Source organism: Bombus impatiens, unplaced genomic scaffold, assembly GCF_000188095.3.
Source record: "Bombus impatiens unplaced genomic scaffold, BIMP_2.2 scf_0099, whole genome shotgun sequence".
NCBI classification, from domain to species: Eukaryota; Metazoa; Arthropoda; class Insecta; order Hymenoptera; family Apidae; genus Bombus; species Bombus impatiens.
The window spans coordinates 48,804-66,079 of NT_176518.1; the positions used below are offsets into that span (position 1 = coordinate 48,804).

The window sequence follows — 17,276 nt, forward strand, 5'->3', positions numbered from 1 at the left end:
TACAATCAAGGCGTCGAAAAGCACGGGAGAAATCCATAATCGATCAACGTCATTCCATACGATTTTATACGGATAAGCATGACTCTGCGATCTGTAATAAATTACTGTTAATGATTTTGCACGTCATCTCTATTCTGAATACAATTAGCGAAGCCAAATCCACGCGATTATTATATTAAAGGTAAGATTTCGCGATAACATAATATCCGCCCCCCCTCTTTATTTCAAAAGGTGTTTTCATAAAACAGCTTTTATCTCGCAACAACTTTGCAAACGTTTTCCTATCCTTTACAGACATTTAATCAATAAGAAAAATATCTACATATGATACAAGTAACAAACCGCAAAACAACGCCTGTCGCGTTTCTTAATATTTAATAACTTAGCGTTGTCTATTTTTAAAAAAAAGGACCTATTTTAGAGCCAATTACTCCTAGAGAAACGCTTTTTTTCTTAAATTACGTGAAATGATTTCAGAAATTGGTAGAAACAAATTTCACTGCGCTAGGATGTAAAATGTGAAAGTTATTACATTCTACAGCTAAGTAAAAATGATTATCATTGCATTTTAGTCTCGCGTTTGAATGACAAAATTTTTTTACTCTCGCATTTCAAAATATGGGTCTCCCACGTAACGTACGAACTCGAAGGATAAGCTGAGATAAGCTCATACGCTTTTATTGCAGACTTAAAATTCTTCGTTGTGTAAGTTAACAAATTGATCCAAATCCAACAAACGGATCGATTCGAGATTTAGTATGACTAGAATTTATTTATCATAGAACCTCGATATTGTATGATAATTTTTATTAAAACTATAAACAGTTAAAGAAAAATATACTTCTCCATACTTTTGCAATTGGGCTTATCGTAATGTAGCAGGTCTCGTTTTACAGATAATTTTATTATACAACTTTTTACTGAAACTTTCTCACGTACGACAAATACTTTTTAAAATATAAAACGAAATATTTAAGAGAATCATATATTTTTCATTTAATCGATATTTTGTTGATGAAGAACCAGAGGAAAATTGTTTCAAAGTCGTCTATTTTGTTCTAAATATCTTTCCGATTCATCCTTTTTTAGGCTCAATTCGATTGAATTATATGCCTACAGACGGCACACGGTAGCCTTTTCGAAGCGCGCACTGCGCCGCAGAGGAATAATTTGTTTAGCGAAAAGAATGATAGTGCGCCGTGAACGTTCACACGGAAATGGCTGTTGAACGACAGACATTCGCTTAACAGGTTCGCTTCGACAGAATTTAAGAAGTAATTGGACGCGTAGACGAACGATCATAAATTCTCTAGTTCGCTGGTGAATGAGTAAGCTACTCTATGTTTAAAGCTGCGACTCGGCCAATCATGCAAAAGATTCCCCAACGTTTGCGAATCTTTTAGTCGATTGACGAAGACACGCGACGAAAGTGCATGTGAATGTTCGCTAAAGCGTGACACAGAAGAGCGAATTTCGTTGCGTGGATATCTGACGCGTATTTTAGAAGAACGACGACTGTACAGTTAGATCTCTACTTCACATGTTAAATACACACTTTAAACATTTTTGTACAGTGCACATAATATATTCACAAAAATTTGCAATGATAAATGTTAAAATATTTTCATAAGTCATCGTGCACAACCAAAGAACGACTGTATGGAGTAGCGAAATTTATGTCTCAAGTTCTCCAATATCAAACATATCTCATTATGCGAAGTGAAAATGAGTTTCGAGCGCTCGATGACTTTCATCCGCGCCGCGGTCGCTGGAATGAATCTCAGAGACGGAATTTGTACCGCGCATGTCTTCGCCTATGGTTAAGCTATACGTCCACCCACGACTTGCAACGAGCTGTGCGATAATAAAGCTTCCGGTCTGGTCGTGCCAGCCGCAGGGACAGAAAGCAAAATGTCAGGGGAAGAGAAGAAAATTATTATTCCTTTGCCGCACGGCGCGTGTATAGACCGGAATACACGAACCGGATGCAACGTGTTTGATTTACTTCGAGTCACACCTGGCCACTATCCCCCTAGATATACCCTTAATTGTCGTTTTATCGAACGTGTAATTTTTCGATTTAATAAGTGTTATACAAACGATTGTCTTATTCATAGGTCATCTTATTCATAGGTCAAGTTTTGGTCGATTGTGAAGCTACGCTCATCAGTCTAGCTATTATCATTCATAAAAGGAATTTGGAATAAATTTCACTTCTAAGTACTACAATATAATTAACGAGGGAACATGAAAATGTATATGAAGGAAATAATACAAAGGAAACTGAGAAAAGCTTGATCGAGTGTTTCAATATATTGTGGGCTTTCTCCGACTTTATAGGTAATTGTATAATTCCACTTTAATTTCTCTTTTCTTTTAATAATGGTATAATTATTACACATGATTATAAAACACACGACGTACAGTAAGTGTGGCGTCCATTTTCATCTATTATGTGTGTAATATATATAAACATCGTAAGAAAACATGATACAAATATAATACCTTATGACTGGTATATTCTCATATTGGAACTCAGATATGAAGCAGCGAACGATGGAATTTTACCTTGCTACTTTAATCAAAGATAAACTGATAAGATCGCAATATGATAGTTGTTTAAAAAAATTGTTTAAATAAGGTTTTCATATTGGTCCTGCATTACGTATATACATCGTGCTAATACTCAGTAAGCAATTCTCCTTATTCAACAGTTAATTCACCGCGTAAAATTAAACTGTACAAAAAAGATGTCGGCAAATAAAAGAAGTTGACGATGCCAATGTACTCGTGATAAAAGCGAAAACTTAAAGTGCTATTTAAATTACACATCATGCAAGTAATTTCACGGTTCCTAAGTTGTCCTTTTATTTCACTGTTGAAGAACTCGAATAAACACATAATTTAATACAATATAATAGCGCGCTGTTAACCATTACTCCTTATCGGTTTCACTTTTTGTTACAGCTTGTGATATTACGACATTAGACGTATCGCGTGGTATTTCCCACCATACTTTCTTTCATAGAAAACCGAGATTTAATTAAAGAAACGCGTGAACTATCTACAAGTCTACTATTCAACGATCAAACAATAGCCGATTTTTAAAAACGCGTAAAAGGCGAAAGTATTACGATATCTAGACTATTAATACAAACGTACGTCATTATACTTTTGTCTCGTTTGACAAACTGTATTTTAATATCTCAATTTGTAATTTTTCCTATGCATCGACAGCGTCAAAATTTGTAAAAATTAGATATTTGTAAATAAATATATATTTGCAAAAGAGAAAGAGAACGAGATCATTAACGATAAATTTTTAAGAATCTACTGTTAGTATGAAATGAAAAGAATTCATTTTTCACATTGTAAGTAATTTGACGTAGAATATATGTGCGTAGATACATTGTTTAAAGAAATGAGTAAAAATCGTTAGGTAACATACCCTGTCATCTTTAGCCAAATATGCAGGCTTAATGTCAGCGTCCACGTAGAATATAGAATTCATTTGCCGGTGAAACCACATATTTCTCTTGCGCAACACAAAACTTAACTACATACTTTCTTACAGAAAACTGTCGAATTCATTTTTATTTTCACATGGACATCGTCATTCTATTTTCGAAGGAAATCAAACGATTCTATTATGGTAATTTCTCTATTATGCGCCAGCACAATACAATCACTTATGATCACTAAAAATTAAAGCTTTCTCACTAAAACATTTATCAAAATAGATAAATATCATCCTGAGTAAATTATTTATAAACACAAACTGTTCATATACACAACCAAATATTGGCACACCGATGTGCTCGAAACGCGACGTATGATTCGAAGTAACATCGTTCCATTGTCAGGCAGTAAGACAGCTACTGTTTATTTGCTATAAAGAATAACTTTTCAGTAAATCGTTGCTTCGCTATTGTATGTTCTTTTGCCGCGGTAGCCCCGTGAAAACTGGAAAGCGAAACGTTTATCGTACACCTCACTCGTCTGTGTATACGCAACGTGTCCTTCTCCCTACCCTCGCGTAAATTCGTTCCTCCCCCCTTGACTGTTAGATGGCCCTTTTGACGAAACCAATTAGTGGGCCTCTTAATTCGTTATTCCGTGAAAAGTCACAGTAAAATCAAACTACGCCAAGCTTCACGGTACTTAATCCTGCGTGCAAGTGTAATGGCAATTAACGAGGAAATGGCTAAATCACCAGCCATCCACTTTCGTTTTTCTCAGTATTGTAAGCTCCAAGAGATGTTGATTCACTCTTGAAGCACCAAACCCATTAAAATGACTTGTCGATATCAAATCTTTTATTTCCATAATTGATGAAAACACGCAAATATTTCTGGCGAATATCGACTTTTGTTGACAACGAAATAAAACCAGGATTACTTGATTGTGAATGTTTATAAAAATTCATATTTTTTATGTACTAAATTACAGGAATGGAACCTAGATAGAGATTTGTTTTTCCTTCTAAATATTGTAACGAGTATATCTTTTCCATTTTTATCTGTTACGTTCATTCTGTACATTTTTGCATATTTAAATTTTCCATAAATACATTACCATACTACTTTAATTACAAATATATATGAATATTTAATAACTTTAAAAATTTTTAAACATGATATTTTATCCAGAAAGCTGCGAGATAACAATTTACCATAAAATTATTTAATAAATTTTCTAACTACATCGTATTATCATGATCGCAGCCAATCAACTCATATTATTCATTACACAATTTAGAATAATTATATCATGTATATTGATGTAATTAGTAATTGCATATGAAATAATACTAATTACCCAGTTAAACGTTAGACTGAAACCTGATGGAGATACGCGTGGAAATTAAACACGCACGAGCTAATATAATTTCAACGAACTAGATTTATGGATTTAAATCTGCACTCAATATACGTGTCAGTTTAATTTAATTAAATCAACTTCTTTTTTGCACAGCTTCTTCTTTTGTGGGTCGTTTCCTACCTATTACTTTGCGAAAATTTGATTAATGAAATAAGAAAAATTAGTAATATTTTTTTTTAATAACAAATTTAAAATATTGATAATAAATTCATTTCATCACAAATTATTAATATATATAATGATTCTTATTGAGTCGTGCTGGCTTAATGGATTACGAAGGTACACTATTATCATTCGTAAAACGAATTTGCAATAAACTTCGCTTTTAAATGCTATAATATAGCTAACGAGGGAATATGAAAATGTATATGAAGAAAATAATATAGAGGAAACTCAGAGAAGTTTGATCGAGTGTTTTAATATATTGTAGGCTTTCTCCGACTTTATAGGTAATTGTATAATTTCGGTTTAATTTCTCCTGTTCGTAATTATATAATTATTACACATGATTATAAAACACATGATGTAGAGTAAATGTGGTGTCCATTTTCATCTGTTGCGTGTGTAATATATATAAATATCGTAAGAAAACATGATACAATATACCTTATGATTCGTACATTCTAATGTTGGAACTCAGATATGAAGTAGCGAACGGTGGAATTTCGCCTTGCTACTTTAATCAAAGATAAACTGATAAGATTGCAACGTGATAGTTATTTAAAATAAATCAATTAAATAGCTTTTCCATATTGATGCGGAGTATACATACATACATGTACATATGTACATACGTGTTATACATATATCGTAGCACTGAATCGTGTTAATACTCAGTAAGGAATTCTTCTTTATTGAACAGCTTATTCGCTGCGTAAAATAAAACTGTACAAAAAAAATGTCAGGAAATAGAAAAAATTGACGATGCCAACGTATTCGTGGTAAAAGCGAAAACGTAAAGTGTTGTTTAAGTTATACATCGTGCGAGTATTTTTACGGTTCCTAAGCAAGTATCTCACCTCACGTGCACAGTCACAAAAATCCATTGCACCAAACACAGTTGCTAATAAGTAAGGCAGTTGATGCGCCTCAATATAATGAAAAACGGACGATTAAAATTCATTTGTTTCAAGTTTCGGAAAATAAGGTGTTCTAAAGCAAAATTCAGACATTACTTTGCGGAAATGTAGTGTATAACCTTTCGGTAGCCATGCCAATAAATTAATGTATAAAAGAAAAGATTCCAGTACATGGAAATAATTTAAATTCCACTTAGTCTGGATAATGCATTTAATTAAATTAACGTATCATTAGGAAATATATAACAGAAAAATGTCTGCTGGGACAGAATTATTATCCACAGCGGAACCACATCTTATTCCAGGGTAAATAGTACAGCGTTTATGTATTAAATATAAAATGTAAATACATATACGTAGAACATATACGTTTCCTAAATAATACAGTACAGTAAGAAATATTTAAAATATTATTACCCTTTAACTTTTATATTCATTGATACCTCTTCTACATTCATAAAGGTCCGTTTTAGATATGCCGGATATTGTCCTCAATATCGCTACAGATGTGGTGAAACGTATGGAAATCTCACGCACAAAGTGCTTCTTGATCCTACAGTGAATCATGCCGAGACCCTTATTTTATCGAACCGTATCCCCGACGATTACGAGGTATTATACAATATTTTATAGTCTTTGTTCCTATTACTTTAATCAATGCTGTTTATAAGTTTAAATTAATTAAAATAATATATATAATATAATTTATTAAAATAATAATATTATTTATAATTATTTATAATCAACTATAGGTCCAGAGACCACCGAAAAATGACATAGACGTAGTAAATGCTAGATACAAAAGGACCGATCCTATATTTATTCATCCTATAATACCAAGTTACGAAGGTACATATATGGAATAAAAATAAACATTATAGAGAAGGGTAAATGTACCAGTTTAATGACAATGTAAATGTTTTATTTTAGGATTTACTCCAAAACTAAAAGCCAGAAATGGACAAAGATACACGGTGTTGGCTACAGAAGGACTTGCCGAATTTGAACGACAACAATTAAGAAACAGAGCGGCTCTTAATGAACTTAAACGAATTATAGATATACAAGCTGGACAGGGTGAACCAAGAAATTTAGAAGATCGTTTGGTAAAGTATCTATACGATCTGTTTTTTAGTTAAAATAAGGGAATAAGGAAATAAGGAAATAAGGGAAGGATAGGAATAATGAAATCATATCTAAATTTCTTATATAGCTCATAAAAAGTGAGTTTAAACTGCCTATGCTAACAGTTCGACCTGATTGCGTGGGTGTAACGAGGAATTTATTTTTGGACGAACAACACGAAACACCCAGCGATCACTCTCCATCCCCTTACTTTATGGACAATGCAAATCCGCAAAAATACTTTATCAGTCGTGAGTCCATGTTGTCACGTTATTATTATCTTGAACTTGTCTTCGAATGATTCTATATGTAGTATAAAACTTACATAAGCATCGTTCCGTATGATTCAACTGTTTCACGAAATCTTTAACCTTTAATGACTTCCATAAATTCGACCTGTTAATAAAATGAATTAACGAACAGATAAATACGCGATATCATTTGTAAAATAATATTAACAATAAATAGTAGTACAGATGGATCTTACGGATAGTGAAAAACGAATGCGATATTCTTTCATTCGAGAAAATGCAAGAAGTGAGAGTTAAAGTTAGAAAGATAAATATTAATTAGTTTTCCTTATAATATAAAATTTCAAACATTTAATTGTATTTTTGCAGGATACGGGGGTCATATACCATACGGATATGCGCATTTTGGAAAAACAAACATTCCAGCTACTAATAGCGCCCTTTGCGATTTTACATCTGATTATCGAAAACGACAAAGTACAGAATGGGCACCAGTAACAATTTCACGACCTGATCCACCTCTATTAATTCAACCTACTACTATTTACCACAAACATGTTGGTATGCTTCCAAATTATCTTGGACATGTTCCTGGAGAAACATTCAGGTAATCATTACTTTATTACTTTATTGTGTTATTATTTCTATTTTATGGTTCTTATTTTAATTTCTCGTCGCAAATATTCCGAAAAATATGGAAAATATAAAAAATTGATCTTTATACATTATACACATGTATATGTATGTATACTTAAAAAATTTTATTTAGATATTAAATATTTCATTTAGATTCGGCAAAACTTTTGGAGCTGACACTAAAGATGCGAAAAGATGGCTCCGTGGTGATTTCTCTGAATAAAATATAAAATATAAGAAAACAGTTTTATGCATAATAAAAATTTAATACAAGAAAAATAACAATGTGTTTGTGCAGACTGTATATAATTGTGAAAAATTACCCATTGCGTATCATAGCAAAATTTAATATAATTTAAAATAACTTTTAAAGATAATACCTGATATTTAAGTAATTGGACAATTTTCTACAGAAATGCTAGATTTTTTATCTCTTATTAACTACAGATAAATATAGTTGTTACTATTGCTGATCTTTCCATTTCATTAAAATATCAGCTGCTTTTTTCAAATTTTCATCTTTCTATGATAAAAAAGAAATCAATTATAAATATGAAGAACAAGGAGCTCGATATTATCTATGCCGAATTTGTTCTTACCTTTATGAAGCAATATCTTACGTTATCTTCCCCTAAGTGTTTATGTTCAGGACTATAAAATACAGATGGGGGAATTCCTTGAATTCCAACATTTTTCGTCATCCATTTTGTGAAACGATAATCTCTATTCTCATCTGTTTCTTCTTCTAACCGTACTTTATCTTTTAAAGCTGACCAATTAGCTACCATAAAGTATCCTCCTTGGGGAATTGTTGGAATCATTCCTACATCGCTAAGAAATTTAGCCATATAATTTCGTTTTGGTAGCAACTCCTTAGCTAAACTCACAAAATAACAGTCAGTTTGACCAAATCTTTCTAATTCTTGTTCGAATCCAATAGCCACAGCCTCCTACAAAGTTAAAAGATATAATTTTAAATAATTCTAATAAGGTACATTACAATAAATATTTATTTAATAATTCTATACATACTTGAGTTGGTGTGTTACACGTATATACACTATTTTGATGAATAACTTCTAAGTTATATAGCAAATTTTCCGGACCATAGGCCCATCCTATTTTCCATCCAGTAACACTGAATGTTTTACCAGCAGATCCAATGGTAATCGTACGTTCGTACATATCAGGTAATGTTGCTAAAATACATTCATCATTTAAATAAAATAATTAATAGAAATGACATTAGTACTATCAAATACCATTACCAATTCTAACATGTTTATATGGCTCATAAACAAGCCATTCATATACTTCATCTGACACAACAAGGGTGTTCCACTTTTTAGCCAAATTAGCAATAAACTGTAATTCATCTAGAGTAAAAACCTTTCCCACAGGATTATGTGGAGTGTTAACGATTATTCCTTTTGTTTTTTCATTAAAAAGATTCTCTAATTCTTGTCTGTCAAATATCCAATCTGCAGAAGAAAGAGATCCCTTTGTGCTTTTCTTTGGAATACAAAATACATGATGTAAATATGTATAAGGAGCTTGCATTTATATCAATAGTTATACATACTTCGATAGTTTACTTACTGGTTTTAAGGCAATAAATCTTGGAATTCCTCCAGCAGATCTAACCATAGGTACATAACAATCAAAGAAAGGTTCAATAATTATCCACTCATCACCAGGGTTTGTGTGACCTTGGAACGTAGCATATAATGCTTCATAAGCACCAGAAGTTACAAGAACTTCCTTATTTGGATCTAAAGTACGGTTTAAGAGCTTCGAATACAATTTTGCAATAGCATTTACTAAACGTGGGTGACCCTAAAATGATACAGTATATTGAAAATTCCCATCTATAAATAAGATACATAAATCTACATAAAATATTTAAAATCATTGCAATTAAAAGTGAAAAAATTCAATAACAATATCATGGATATGATGAAATAACTAATGACCAACATTTAATATCTCTGGAATATATTTATTGTGTGTTTCTTTTTAAAATTGGAAATACTTACAAATCCTCTGGTATATTGATTCAATAGAGGATTGTCACTTGCAGTTGCAGCAGCCAAAGCTTTAGTTATATTTTCTGGAGCATAAAAATCTGGAAATCCTTGTCCTAAATTTAAGGGCTTATATTTTGAATCTAACTGAATATATTCCACCCTAAAATAAAATTAATTAAAAATATGTATTTATAAGTACTTATATATATATGTTTATATGTATTAAAATTTTCAATACATCTCATTGTTGAAATGTTATTTACCATATTGATTTATCATTGCCTTTAAAGCGATCAGGAAGATCAAATTTACTCATTATAACAGAATAACTTCGTATATTTCTTAATGTGGGTAGAGAAAGTAACACTTTAACAGTTGTAGACAAAGAAATTTTAGTAAACATCTAAAAATAGTCACAAACAATGAATGATAAAATAATGCTATACTTCGTGATAAATTTGTTATAAGTTTATTACCGTAAAATTTTATATTAAAAAATTATATAATAAAAAATATAAAATGACGTATAAAAGAATTGAGAATACTATACTTAAAAATTATGATTTTATATTTACATATTTTAAGTACAATTTTTTTCATTTTATTAGTTACATGTGATAAAAAATCTAACAGGTAGTAGTTACAATAAATTATTGTTAAAGATAATTCGTATAATGTTAATACATGAGGGTACCTCGGACGTGCATCAAACAGCGTAAAAGAAGTGTTATATATTTTTAAACATTGATATTAAATTATAAATTAAAATATTATTAATCTAAACATAAACATAATCTGATGTAATTATATTAAATTCTTACCAGATGACATACACTAACGTATAATAGCTTACATTACCAACTGTACCGAGTAGAATTACGTATAAATGGAAAGTTACAAAATATGTACTTGCAATGATAAAACGATAACTATCATCATGGTCATTTCTTTATCAAAATAGTATGCTTATGCAACAAGTTGTTTATTAAAAAATAAAATTTCTAGATTTGTATAGTAATTTTACTATGTGTTATTGGTAATTTAGTTATTACACTAACTAGTATTATAGTAATATATTTTAATCAGTTGTATGAACGTACAATATTATTATCAAACAAAATTAGTCCATTAATATGCTACTGAAGAAATGATAATTTAATACAACCTTAACCCTTAAACTGCATAGGTGGGTATTGTATGTTCGGATAATTTTGACAGGATTAAGAATTTCTCGCAAGGTAATAGATAGAAAACCCTTTTTCTTTCATCTAAAAAAAATTATTTGGCAAAAATTCTATGATAACCTTAATTTAGAACATTTAAAAATGTTATATCAATTTTTGGGGGATTTTTTAAACAAATGTTACCTGATATACAAGTATTACTAAAAATTGCATCGGACATAAAATACCCACGTTTATAGTTTGAGGGTAAACAAATTTACGGTCCAAAGATTAAAAATGTTGAGTATTTTAGATATTTAATATTTTATACAAAAAAGTTATAATCTTCATCTTTAAATCTGATACAAATATAAATTAAGATAAAGATATAAATCATAAATCACAAACTATATACTATGTATATAGTATAATGTACATACTATATGTAGCGTAGTATTTTACTATTGTACATGTATAATATGTACATTCTAAACTACGTAGTAGTAAACTACGTAGCAAATAATTGATAATTTTTTTCAAAGTAAATCAAGGTAATTTAAAATGTTTGTTTGAAACCGTGTTTGAAACACAAACGAGATACGAAGAACATACAGTATTTGAAGTGAAAAGCATTTAAAGCTGCTAAAAGCTATATCTTGTGATAAATTTACCTAACTATGTTTTTATATTTACCTAACGATATTAAGATAGTTTAAATTGTAAACAAAGTCGGTAGTTTGAAGGTCTAGATTTTTGTGATTTCAATTTATGATATGATTTTATCTGTAATCATAGTTACGTGCAAGAATAAATAATACTCATCGTGAAAGTATTTGTATAATATAAGTATAATCAGGTATAATATAAAAATTTTCTGAAATATAAGAAATACAATTAGAAAGATATTGGAGAAATATTATTAAGAATGACGCAATCTCAACAAATAATTGAAGAATTATATGATTCTTACACAAAAACTGCTGCTAATATTATTGTTTATTATGGTAAGTATATAAGGTTAAGTAATCCAATTCATAATACATATCTATAATCGCCCATTACCTCAAACATCACAAAAATATTAAATAGTTATAAATTGTTATGGTTACAAAAGATTTGGAATATCTTCTCATTATTCTTGATTGGTCAAATTATCGTAATAATATATGATATAAAAGAATTTAGTCTTTTCATCACTTTACACTTAAAAAAGGTAAATTTAATACTCTATAATCATGTTTAATTTGGTTATATTTTTATATTTACAGAAGGTAATGAAATGGACGAGAAGTTAAAAGAACTAAAATGTATAGTAAACAACAATAGCGTTCAAGATAAAAAGTTAAAGTTATTCAGGGAAAGAAAGAATCAATTATTAAATTTAAATAATGATGATGATAATGATGACAATCATATGGAGCAGAGTGATACTGAAAACCGCTTGAATGTAATTACAAAATATAAATAATTATAAAATATATTTAATGATATTAAGAAAGTAATATATTTTTAACATTTTAGGAATATAGACTAATTCTCTCTAAGACTGATAATGATACATCGAAAGATGATAAACTTATAGAATTTGATAAACATGTAGAAGCACTGCTAGGTACATTTAAATTTGTATATATAATAAATACTTTATATCAATGACAACATTTTGAATTACAGATGGAGTAGCACAGAAAGAAAATGATTCAGATGCAGAAATACAGTTAAAGGGGGGCTATGTAAATGTAATTGACCCAATCTCTAAGAAGAGAATTGTGGATCCTGTGAAGAATACTATATGTGGTCATACTTATGATCAAGAAAGTATTATGCAGTTATTGAAAATTAATAAGAAGACAAGGTAAATATTCTACTAATAAAGTTCATGTTTGTCATTCATGAATAGTTTTAACTACGCATTGTATTTACAGGTGTCCTGTTATAGGTTGCAAAAGTACAGAATTTGTACAACTTTCGCAACTTCGTCCAGACATTGTAACGAAAACATATCTAGAGAAACATCCAGAATAAGGTTTTGTGTGTGTGTATTACAAATTAAATATTTAAATGATACAATATTTTGCAACATGATAAATATGACCTAAGATTTAATGTTTACACATCATTAAAACAAAAATAAAAACTGCACATGATGTTTCATGTATCTGAATACAACACGTGATTTAATGTGGCATATTTCGCATTGCAAACATATTTTTGTGATTAAAAACTCTGTAAGAATATTGGCTTAGAGCCAAATCATTGTTATAAAAACTTATTTTAGGTAACAAATTGCAATTTAAAAGTGTATCTTTTATAGTAGTATAGATATAGCGTATTTTGTATCAAATAAATTGAATGTATAATTTATGTTTATCAAACTATTATCAAAAGAAAATATTTTTATATAAAAGATTATAAAATAAATTTCTCATAAAATTTCTATGTCTTTCATATTTTTAGAGAACAATGTATATTACACATAGTACCAATAAATTATTGAAAACGAAGCAACTTCAAGTAACTACATATTTGTTTGTCCCGCAACTTTTATCATTATCAATCTATGATGTTAACGTTCAGGCTATGTTTATACTTACGTTCTTATCAACAGTATTAATTCTTTCTCGTGGGAAAGCTCGTCGTATCGTTGACGGTCTCAATGTGGACAGCAATAGTTGGGATCCATTTTTATTAATAGGCAAAGATTTAAACGAATCGCCGAATTACGATATAACACGCTGGGTACGGCAATTGCATCTGCAACAATGTGCTTTCGTAGAAATCGGAGAAGGATTTTGTGCTGTAAGCAAAAAATATTTCATACAAAATATTTTCTTTCTTGTAAACAATTTCAATACAAAATGTACCTTTGCATAATAGAAACAAAGAAAAGGAACTATTTTTATAACTGTGCAATAGTTTCGAACTTTGAAGAAAATACTTTAACAAAGCTTAAACTTTCATGCAATACAGTTCTATTTAATATTTAGTTGTTCGTCGAATTACGTAGCATACCTTCCGAATCAAAAGTTCTCGATAGTTCTGGGGTCGGTGAATTTTTCCTCGGGATTTGCCCTTGTTTGACTCTTCACACTTGGGATTTGTGCTCACCCGAACTGGCAAGACAGAGGAAAGCTGACTGCTCTTTTAACGAAGCTACTCCATATTCAAACACAAGTGCAAGAGTTCACAGGCGATTATGCGATATCACTTTGCTCGTCGAAAATATTTCAAGCTGTAACTGTTCCATTTCTCTAGCTGGCCAAGAATTGTATAAGACCAAAGGTTACAATATACTTTTACTAATGAAAAAATTACAAGTAAAAATTTTGTGAGAAAATGTACAACGCAATACACGAAATAAAAATTGTCCACGATTTAAATATTTATTATAAGAATAATGTTTAGGATTTGCAACGTGTTTTTTGAATCCTCTACCAGAAAGTTTGTGTTCACCACGTGGGGTTTGTGGCATTGCACAATGCACCGCGACCACAATCAAAGGAATACACACCCCTCAATGTGCCTCGAACTGTCATCAGAGACAACCAGTACTGTTATTTTATTTTAAGTAATGTAAAAGCTATTACACTAATAATAGTAAATTACAGTAATAATTGAATGTTTGAAATACTTTAAAAAACAGGTTAAGAATACAATATCTTTTCCTTTCTTTCTATTGGCTATAATTTAATTATAGTTTCTTAAATTTGAAATTTTAAGTTCTGCGAAGAAATTGGGCCTTCAACTTCCATTCCATCGGAGATTAACTCTTTATGGACGGGATGGTCCTCTCCAAAATGTAATAATACTTGTGGTAAAGGATTTATGGTAGCTATTGCATCATGTCAAGATCAAGCAACGTAAATAAAAATTGAAGTTAACACATGTATAATAAATGACAATTACAAATAAGTTTAAATAACGTATTAATCTTTCCCATTAAATCTGATAACATATCACACAACATGTAGTAGATACTCATATTCATATAGAAAGTACACTAAATTTTTGTACATTAAAGTTTATCATTTCTGCCAATACACGATGGTGTATATCGTTATATTTCTCAGAGGAAAACCAGCCATAGACTGCATCGGTCCAGGATCGTTTTGGTGAGCCAACGCTTTTTTGAGGAAGTTCTCTTGAATTTCTTGATCGTGATGAAAGGTGTGAACTTTTCTAGCTGTCCAGATAGCTTCGTTAAATGTTACTGCGAGGTAAACATCGTCGATGGAATTATGAGAGCGGTCAGGTTCACAGAACCTTGCATTTCTACCGAAGGGTGTATCTTAAGCAACACTGGAACATTCACTTTCGAAGGAGAACTTGATCCTGATAATAACAACAACTTGGACGAATCTTATGAGAATGATGCTCGTGAAAGATTCGAAGGTATTAATATTATAGTATATGTAGTACTAATAGTATCAAAATTGAAAATTACTGATTATAAATTAATAAATGGTTAATATTTATTAACAAATAATAAATTTTATGCCTTCAATAGCTTTAATATAATGTACATACGTATATTATGTTCTTCCAATATAACATCTCTATTTTCTATAAATTTATTTAAAGACATTTATCTTTACATAGATTAAATTTTAATATTTATTAAGATTCATGTATCATAATTTTATTTTCATTTTACAAATTTTGTTTGTTTTACAACGATCTACCATAAATTACCAGTTATCTCGGTATTTCATTTTCTAGACACGTTGTGTCCCTCGGAATCAGCGCGAGCGATACAGCGTAATCTCTTATATGCCCATGCTGCTGATCGTGAGGATGAATACGTGTTACGCGAAAATAGACTGGCAAATAAAAACTTTAAACGCAATCGTGGAAATCGGTCCGTTCTGAGAAGTCGATTAGGCGATGATGCCGACTATGCCAACCAAGACGAAGACGACGATGACAATGACAGCGACAATGACGACGATGACGAAGAAGGGATCGATAACAAGAGTGGCGTCGACGATGAAAAGGGCGACGAGAATGACGAAGACGAGGAGGACGAGGAGAACAGAGACGAGATGGTGAACGAGTCGGAGGCAGCGCGTTATTACGATTACGGTTAGTACTTAGGCATAAATCTTTTCCTGGATTTTTCTAGATTGGGCTCAAAGGCTCCGCGAAGGGTCGCCGGAGCCCCAGAAAGCATATTCGAGAGGCAAGGTTCGATTATGCGGCGATTGCATTCGAGGGTAAGCAAGAGATCAACGAACCCGAGAGGAAGGGTTCTATGAAGATCAGATCCGTTACGGAGGACTGTGAGGATGAATCCACGGAACCACTGCAATATTATGATTATGGTGAGAAAAAATCGGTCGGAGAAGAATAATTTTCAGAAATTCTTACCTTTGTTGCTATGTGTCTTTTAACTTCTAGAGAAGATGTTTTTAGATATATCCATACCAGAAGAAAAATTTTTTATATATATATATACATAAGATAATCAATCAGGGTTTAACCCTCTGTATTCCGATAATGTTTATGATTTGAATTTTCAGCAATTCCAGCATACTTTTATAGTATGACTCTTTGAAACCACGGAGTTTAGAAAAAAAGGTTATAAATGTGTTTATAAATTTATTTATATAATAGTCTTTATGAATTTTCTATTTTCTTAGTTCTGAAAACGATATAAGAAAAATTGTTTTCATATTATCAATGTCTTTAATATAATACTGCCAATGTTTTTGTACAATTATAAAAGATCATGTCAGTATTTCTTTTATAAAAGAAATATTCTCGTTTTTAGTAATTTCCTACTATAAAAAATATCTTTTATCAATTTACCACTATTCAAATAATTACAAATTTTTATAAGCATATATATATATTTTTCCTTGTCTATAATAATTTATTATTTTTTTCTAGAATCCGGAAATACATCATCCGGTTTAAGAATTGGACTCGCCTTGGAATTGATAGCATTGTCCATTTTATTCTGGTTTTTTGAATGTTAGCGGGCTAACAGAATAAAGATAGAAGATGACTATTCTTAGTTCGAAGAGAAGTAATTAATCCAAAGTAGAAGTCGTTCTGCGACAAGGAATATATATAATTAAATGAATTCAATAAAATTATAAGTACAAAATTTCA

At 30.6% G+C, this 17,276-nt stretch overlaps 5 protein-coding genes across 8 annotated transcripts in view; 3 read left to right on the forward strand and 2 right to left on the reverse strand.

Annotated features, from left to right (window-relative positions):
- The window catches only part of LOC100748446 (uncharacterized protein DDB_G0284459-like), a 47,462-nt gene extending 43,494 nt beyond the window's left edge, over positions 1-3,968 (reverse strand). Inside the window, exon 1 of the mRNA XM_012394798.3 lies at positions 3,449-3,968. Within this exon, the coding sequence (XP_012250221.1) occupies positions 3,449-3,529 (81 nt within the window). The 5' untranslated portion in view covers positions 3,530-3,968. The remainder of the gene's footprint in view (positions 1-3,448) is intronic.
- Positions 3,969-6,169: 2,201 nt separating this feature from the next.
- LOC100750185 (UPF0605 protein CG18335-like) lies at positions 6,170-8,250 on the forward strand. Its single transcript, XM_003486095.4, has 7 exons — positions 6,170-6,266; positions 6,434-6,572; positions 6,713-6,809; positions 6,891-7,066; positions 7,174-7,336; positions 7,706-7,943; positions 8,126-8,250. Exons 1-7 carry the CDS (start codon positions 6,214-6,216, stop codon positions 8,193-8,195), a joined length of 936 nt encoding a protein of 311 aa, XP_003486143.1. The 5' UTR covers positions 6,170-6,213; the 3' UTR covers positions 8,196-8,250.
- On the reverse strand, positions 6,861-13,894 carry LOC100744283 (kynurenine--oxoglutarate transaminase 3). Of its 3 annotated transcripts, XR_004460865.1 has the most exons (10): positions 10,821-10,978; positions 10,263-10,402; positions 10,009-10,159; positions 9,572-9,808; positions 9,241-9,484; positions 9,005-9,171; positions 8,572-8,922; positions 8,296-8,495; positions 8,088-8,187; positions 6,861-7,927 (listed from the first exon to the last, which is right to left on the reverse strand). XR_004460865.1 is itself a non-coding variant. In XM_024364524.2 (8 exons), exons 2-8 carry the CDS (start codon positions 10,400-10,402, stop codon positions 8,436-8,438), a joined length of 1,350 nt encoding a protein of 449 aa, XP_024220292.1. In that variant the 5' UTR covers positions 13,757-13,894; the 3' UTR covers positions 8,218-8,435. The 3 variants fall into 3 exon arrangements, 2 of the variants coding, with proteins under 2 accessions (XP_024220292.1, XP_012250234.1); XM_024364524.2 differs by lacking the exons at positions 6,861-7,927; positions 8,088-8,187; positions 10,821-10,978 and adding an exon at positions 13,757-13,894 and having other exon boundaries at positions 8,218-8,495; XM_012394811.3 differs by lacking the exons at positions 6,861-7,927; positions 8,088-8,187 and having other exon boundaries at positions 8,218-8,495.
- LOC100746049 (E3 SUMO-protein ligase NSE2) lies at positions 11,105-13,328 on the forward strand. 2 transcript variants are annotated; one of them, XM_033318474.1, is made up of 5 exons: positions 11,105-11,237; positions 12,431-12,609; positions 12,684-12,774; positions 12,837-13,017; positions 13,088-13,328. In XM_033318474.1, exons 2-5 carry the CDS (start codon positions 12,442-12,444, stop codon positions 13,185-13,187), a joined length of 540 nt encoding a protein of 179 aa, XP_033174365.1. In that variant the 5' UTR covers positions 11,105-11,237; positions 12,431-12,441; the 3' UTR covers positions 13,188-13,328. The 2 variants fall into 2 exon arrangements, with proteins under 2 accessions (XP_033174365.1, XP_003486195.1); XM_003486147.4 differs by lacking the exon at positions 11,105-11,237 and adding an exon at positions 11,617-12,166.
- On the forward strand, positions 13,533-17,261 carry LOC100740085. Its single transcript, XM_024364526.2, has 9 exons — positions 13,533-13,961; positions 14,150-14,444; positions 14,568-14,710; positions 14,883-15,022; positions 15,233-15,274; positions 15,346-15,554; positions 15,882-16,207; positions 16,285-16,483; positions 17,052-17,261. Exons 1-9 carry the CDS (start codon positions 13,626-13,628, stop codon positions 17,138-17,140), a joined length of 1,779 nt encoding a protein of 592 aa, XP_024220294.1. The 5' UTR covers positions 13,533-13,625; the 3' UTR covers positions 17,141-17,261.
- The last annotated feature ends 15 nt before the right edge of the window (positions 17,262-17,276 follow it).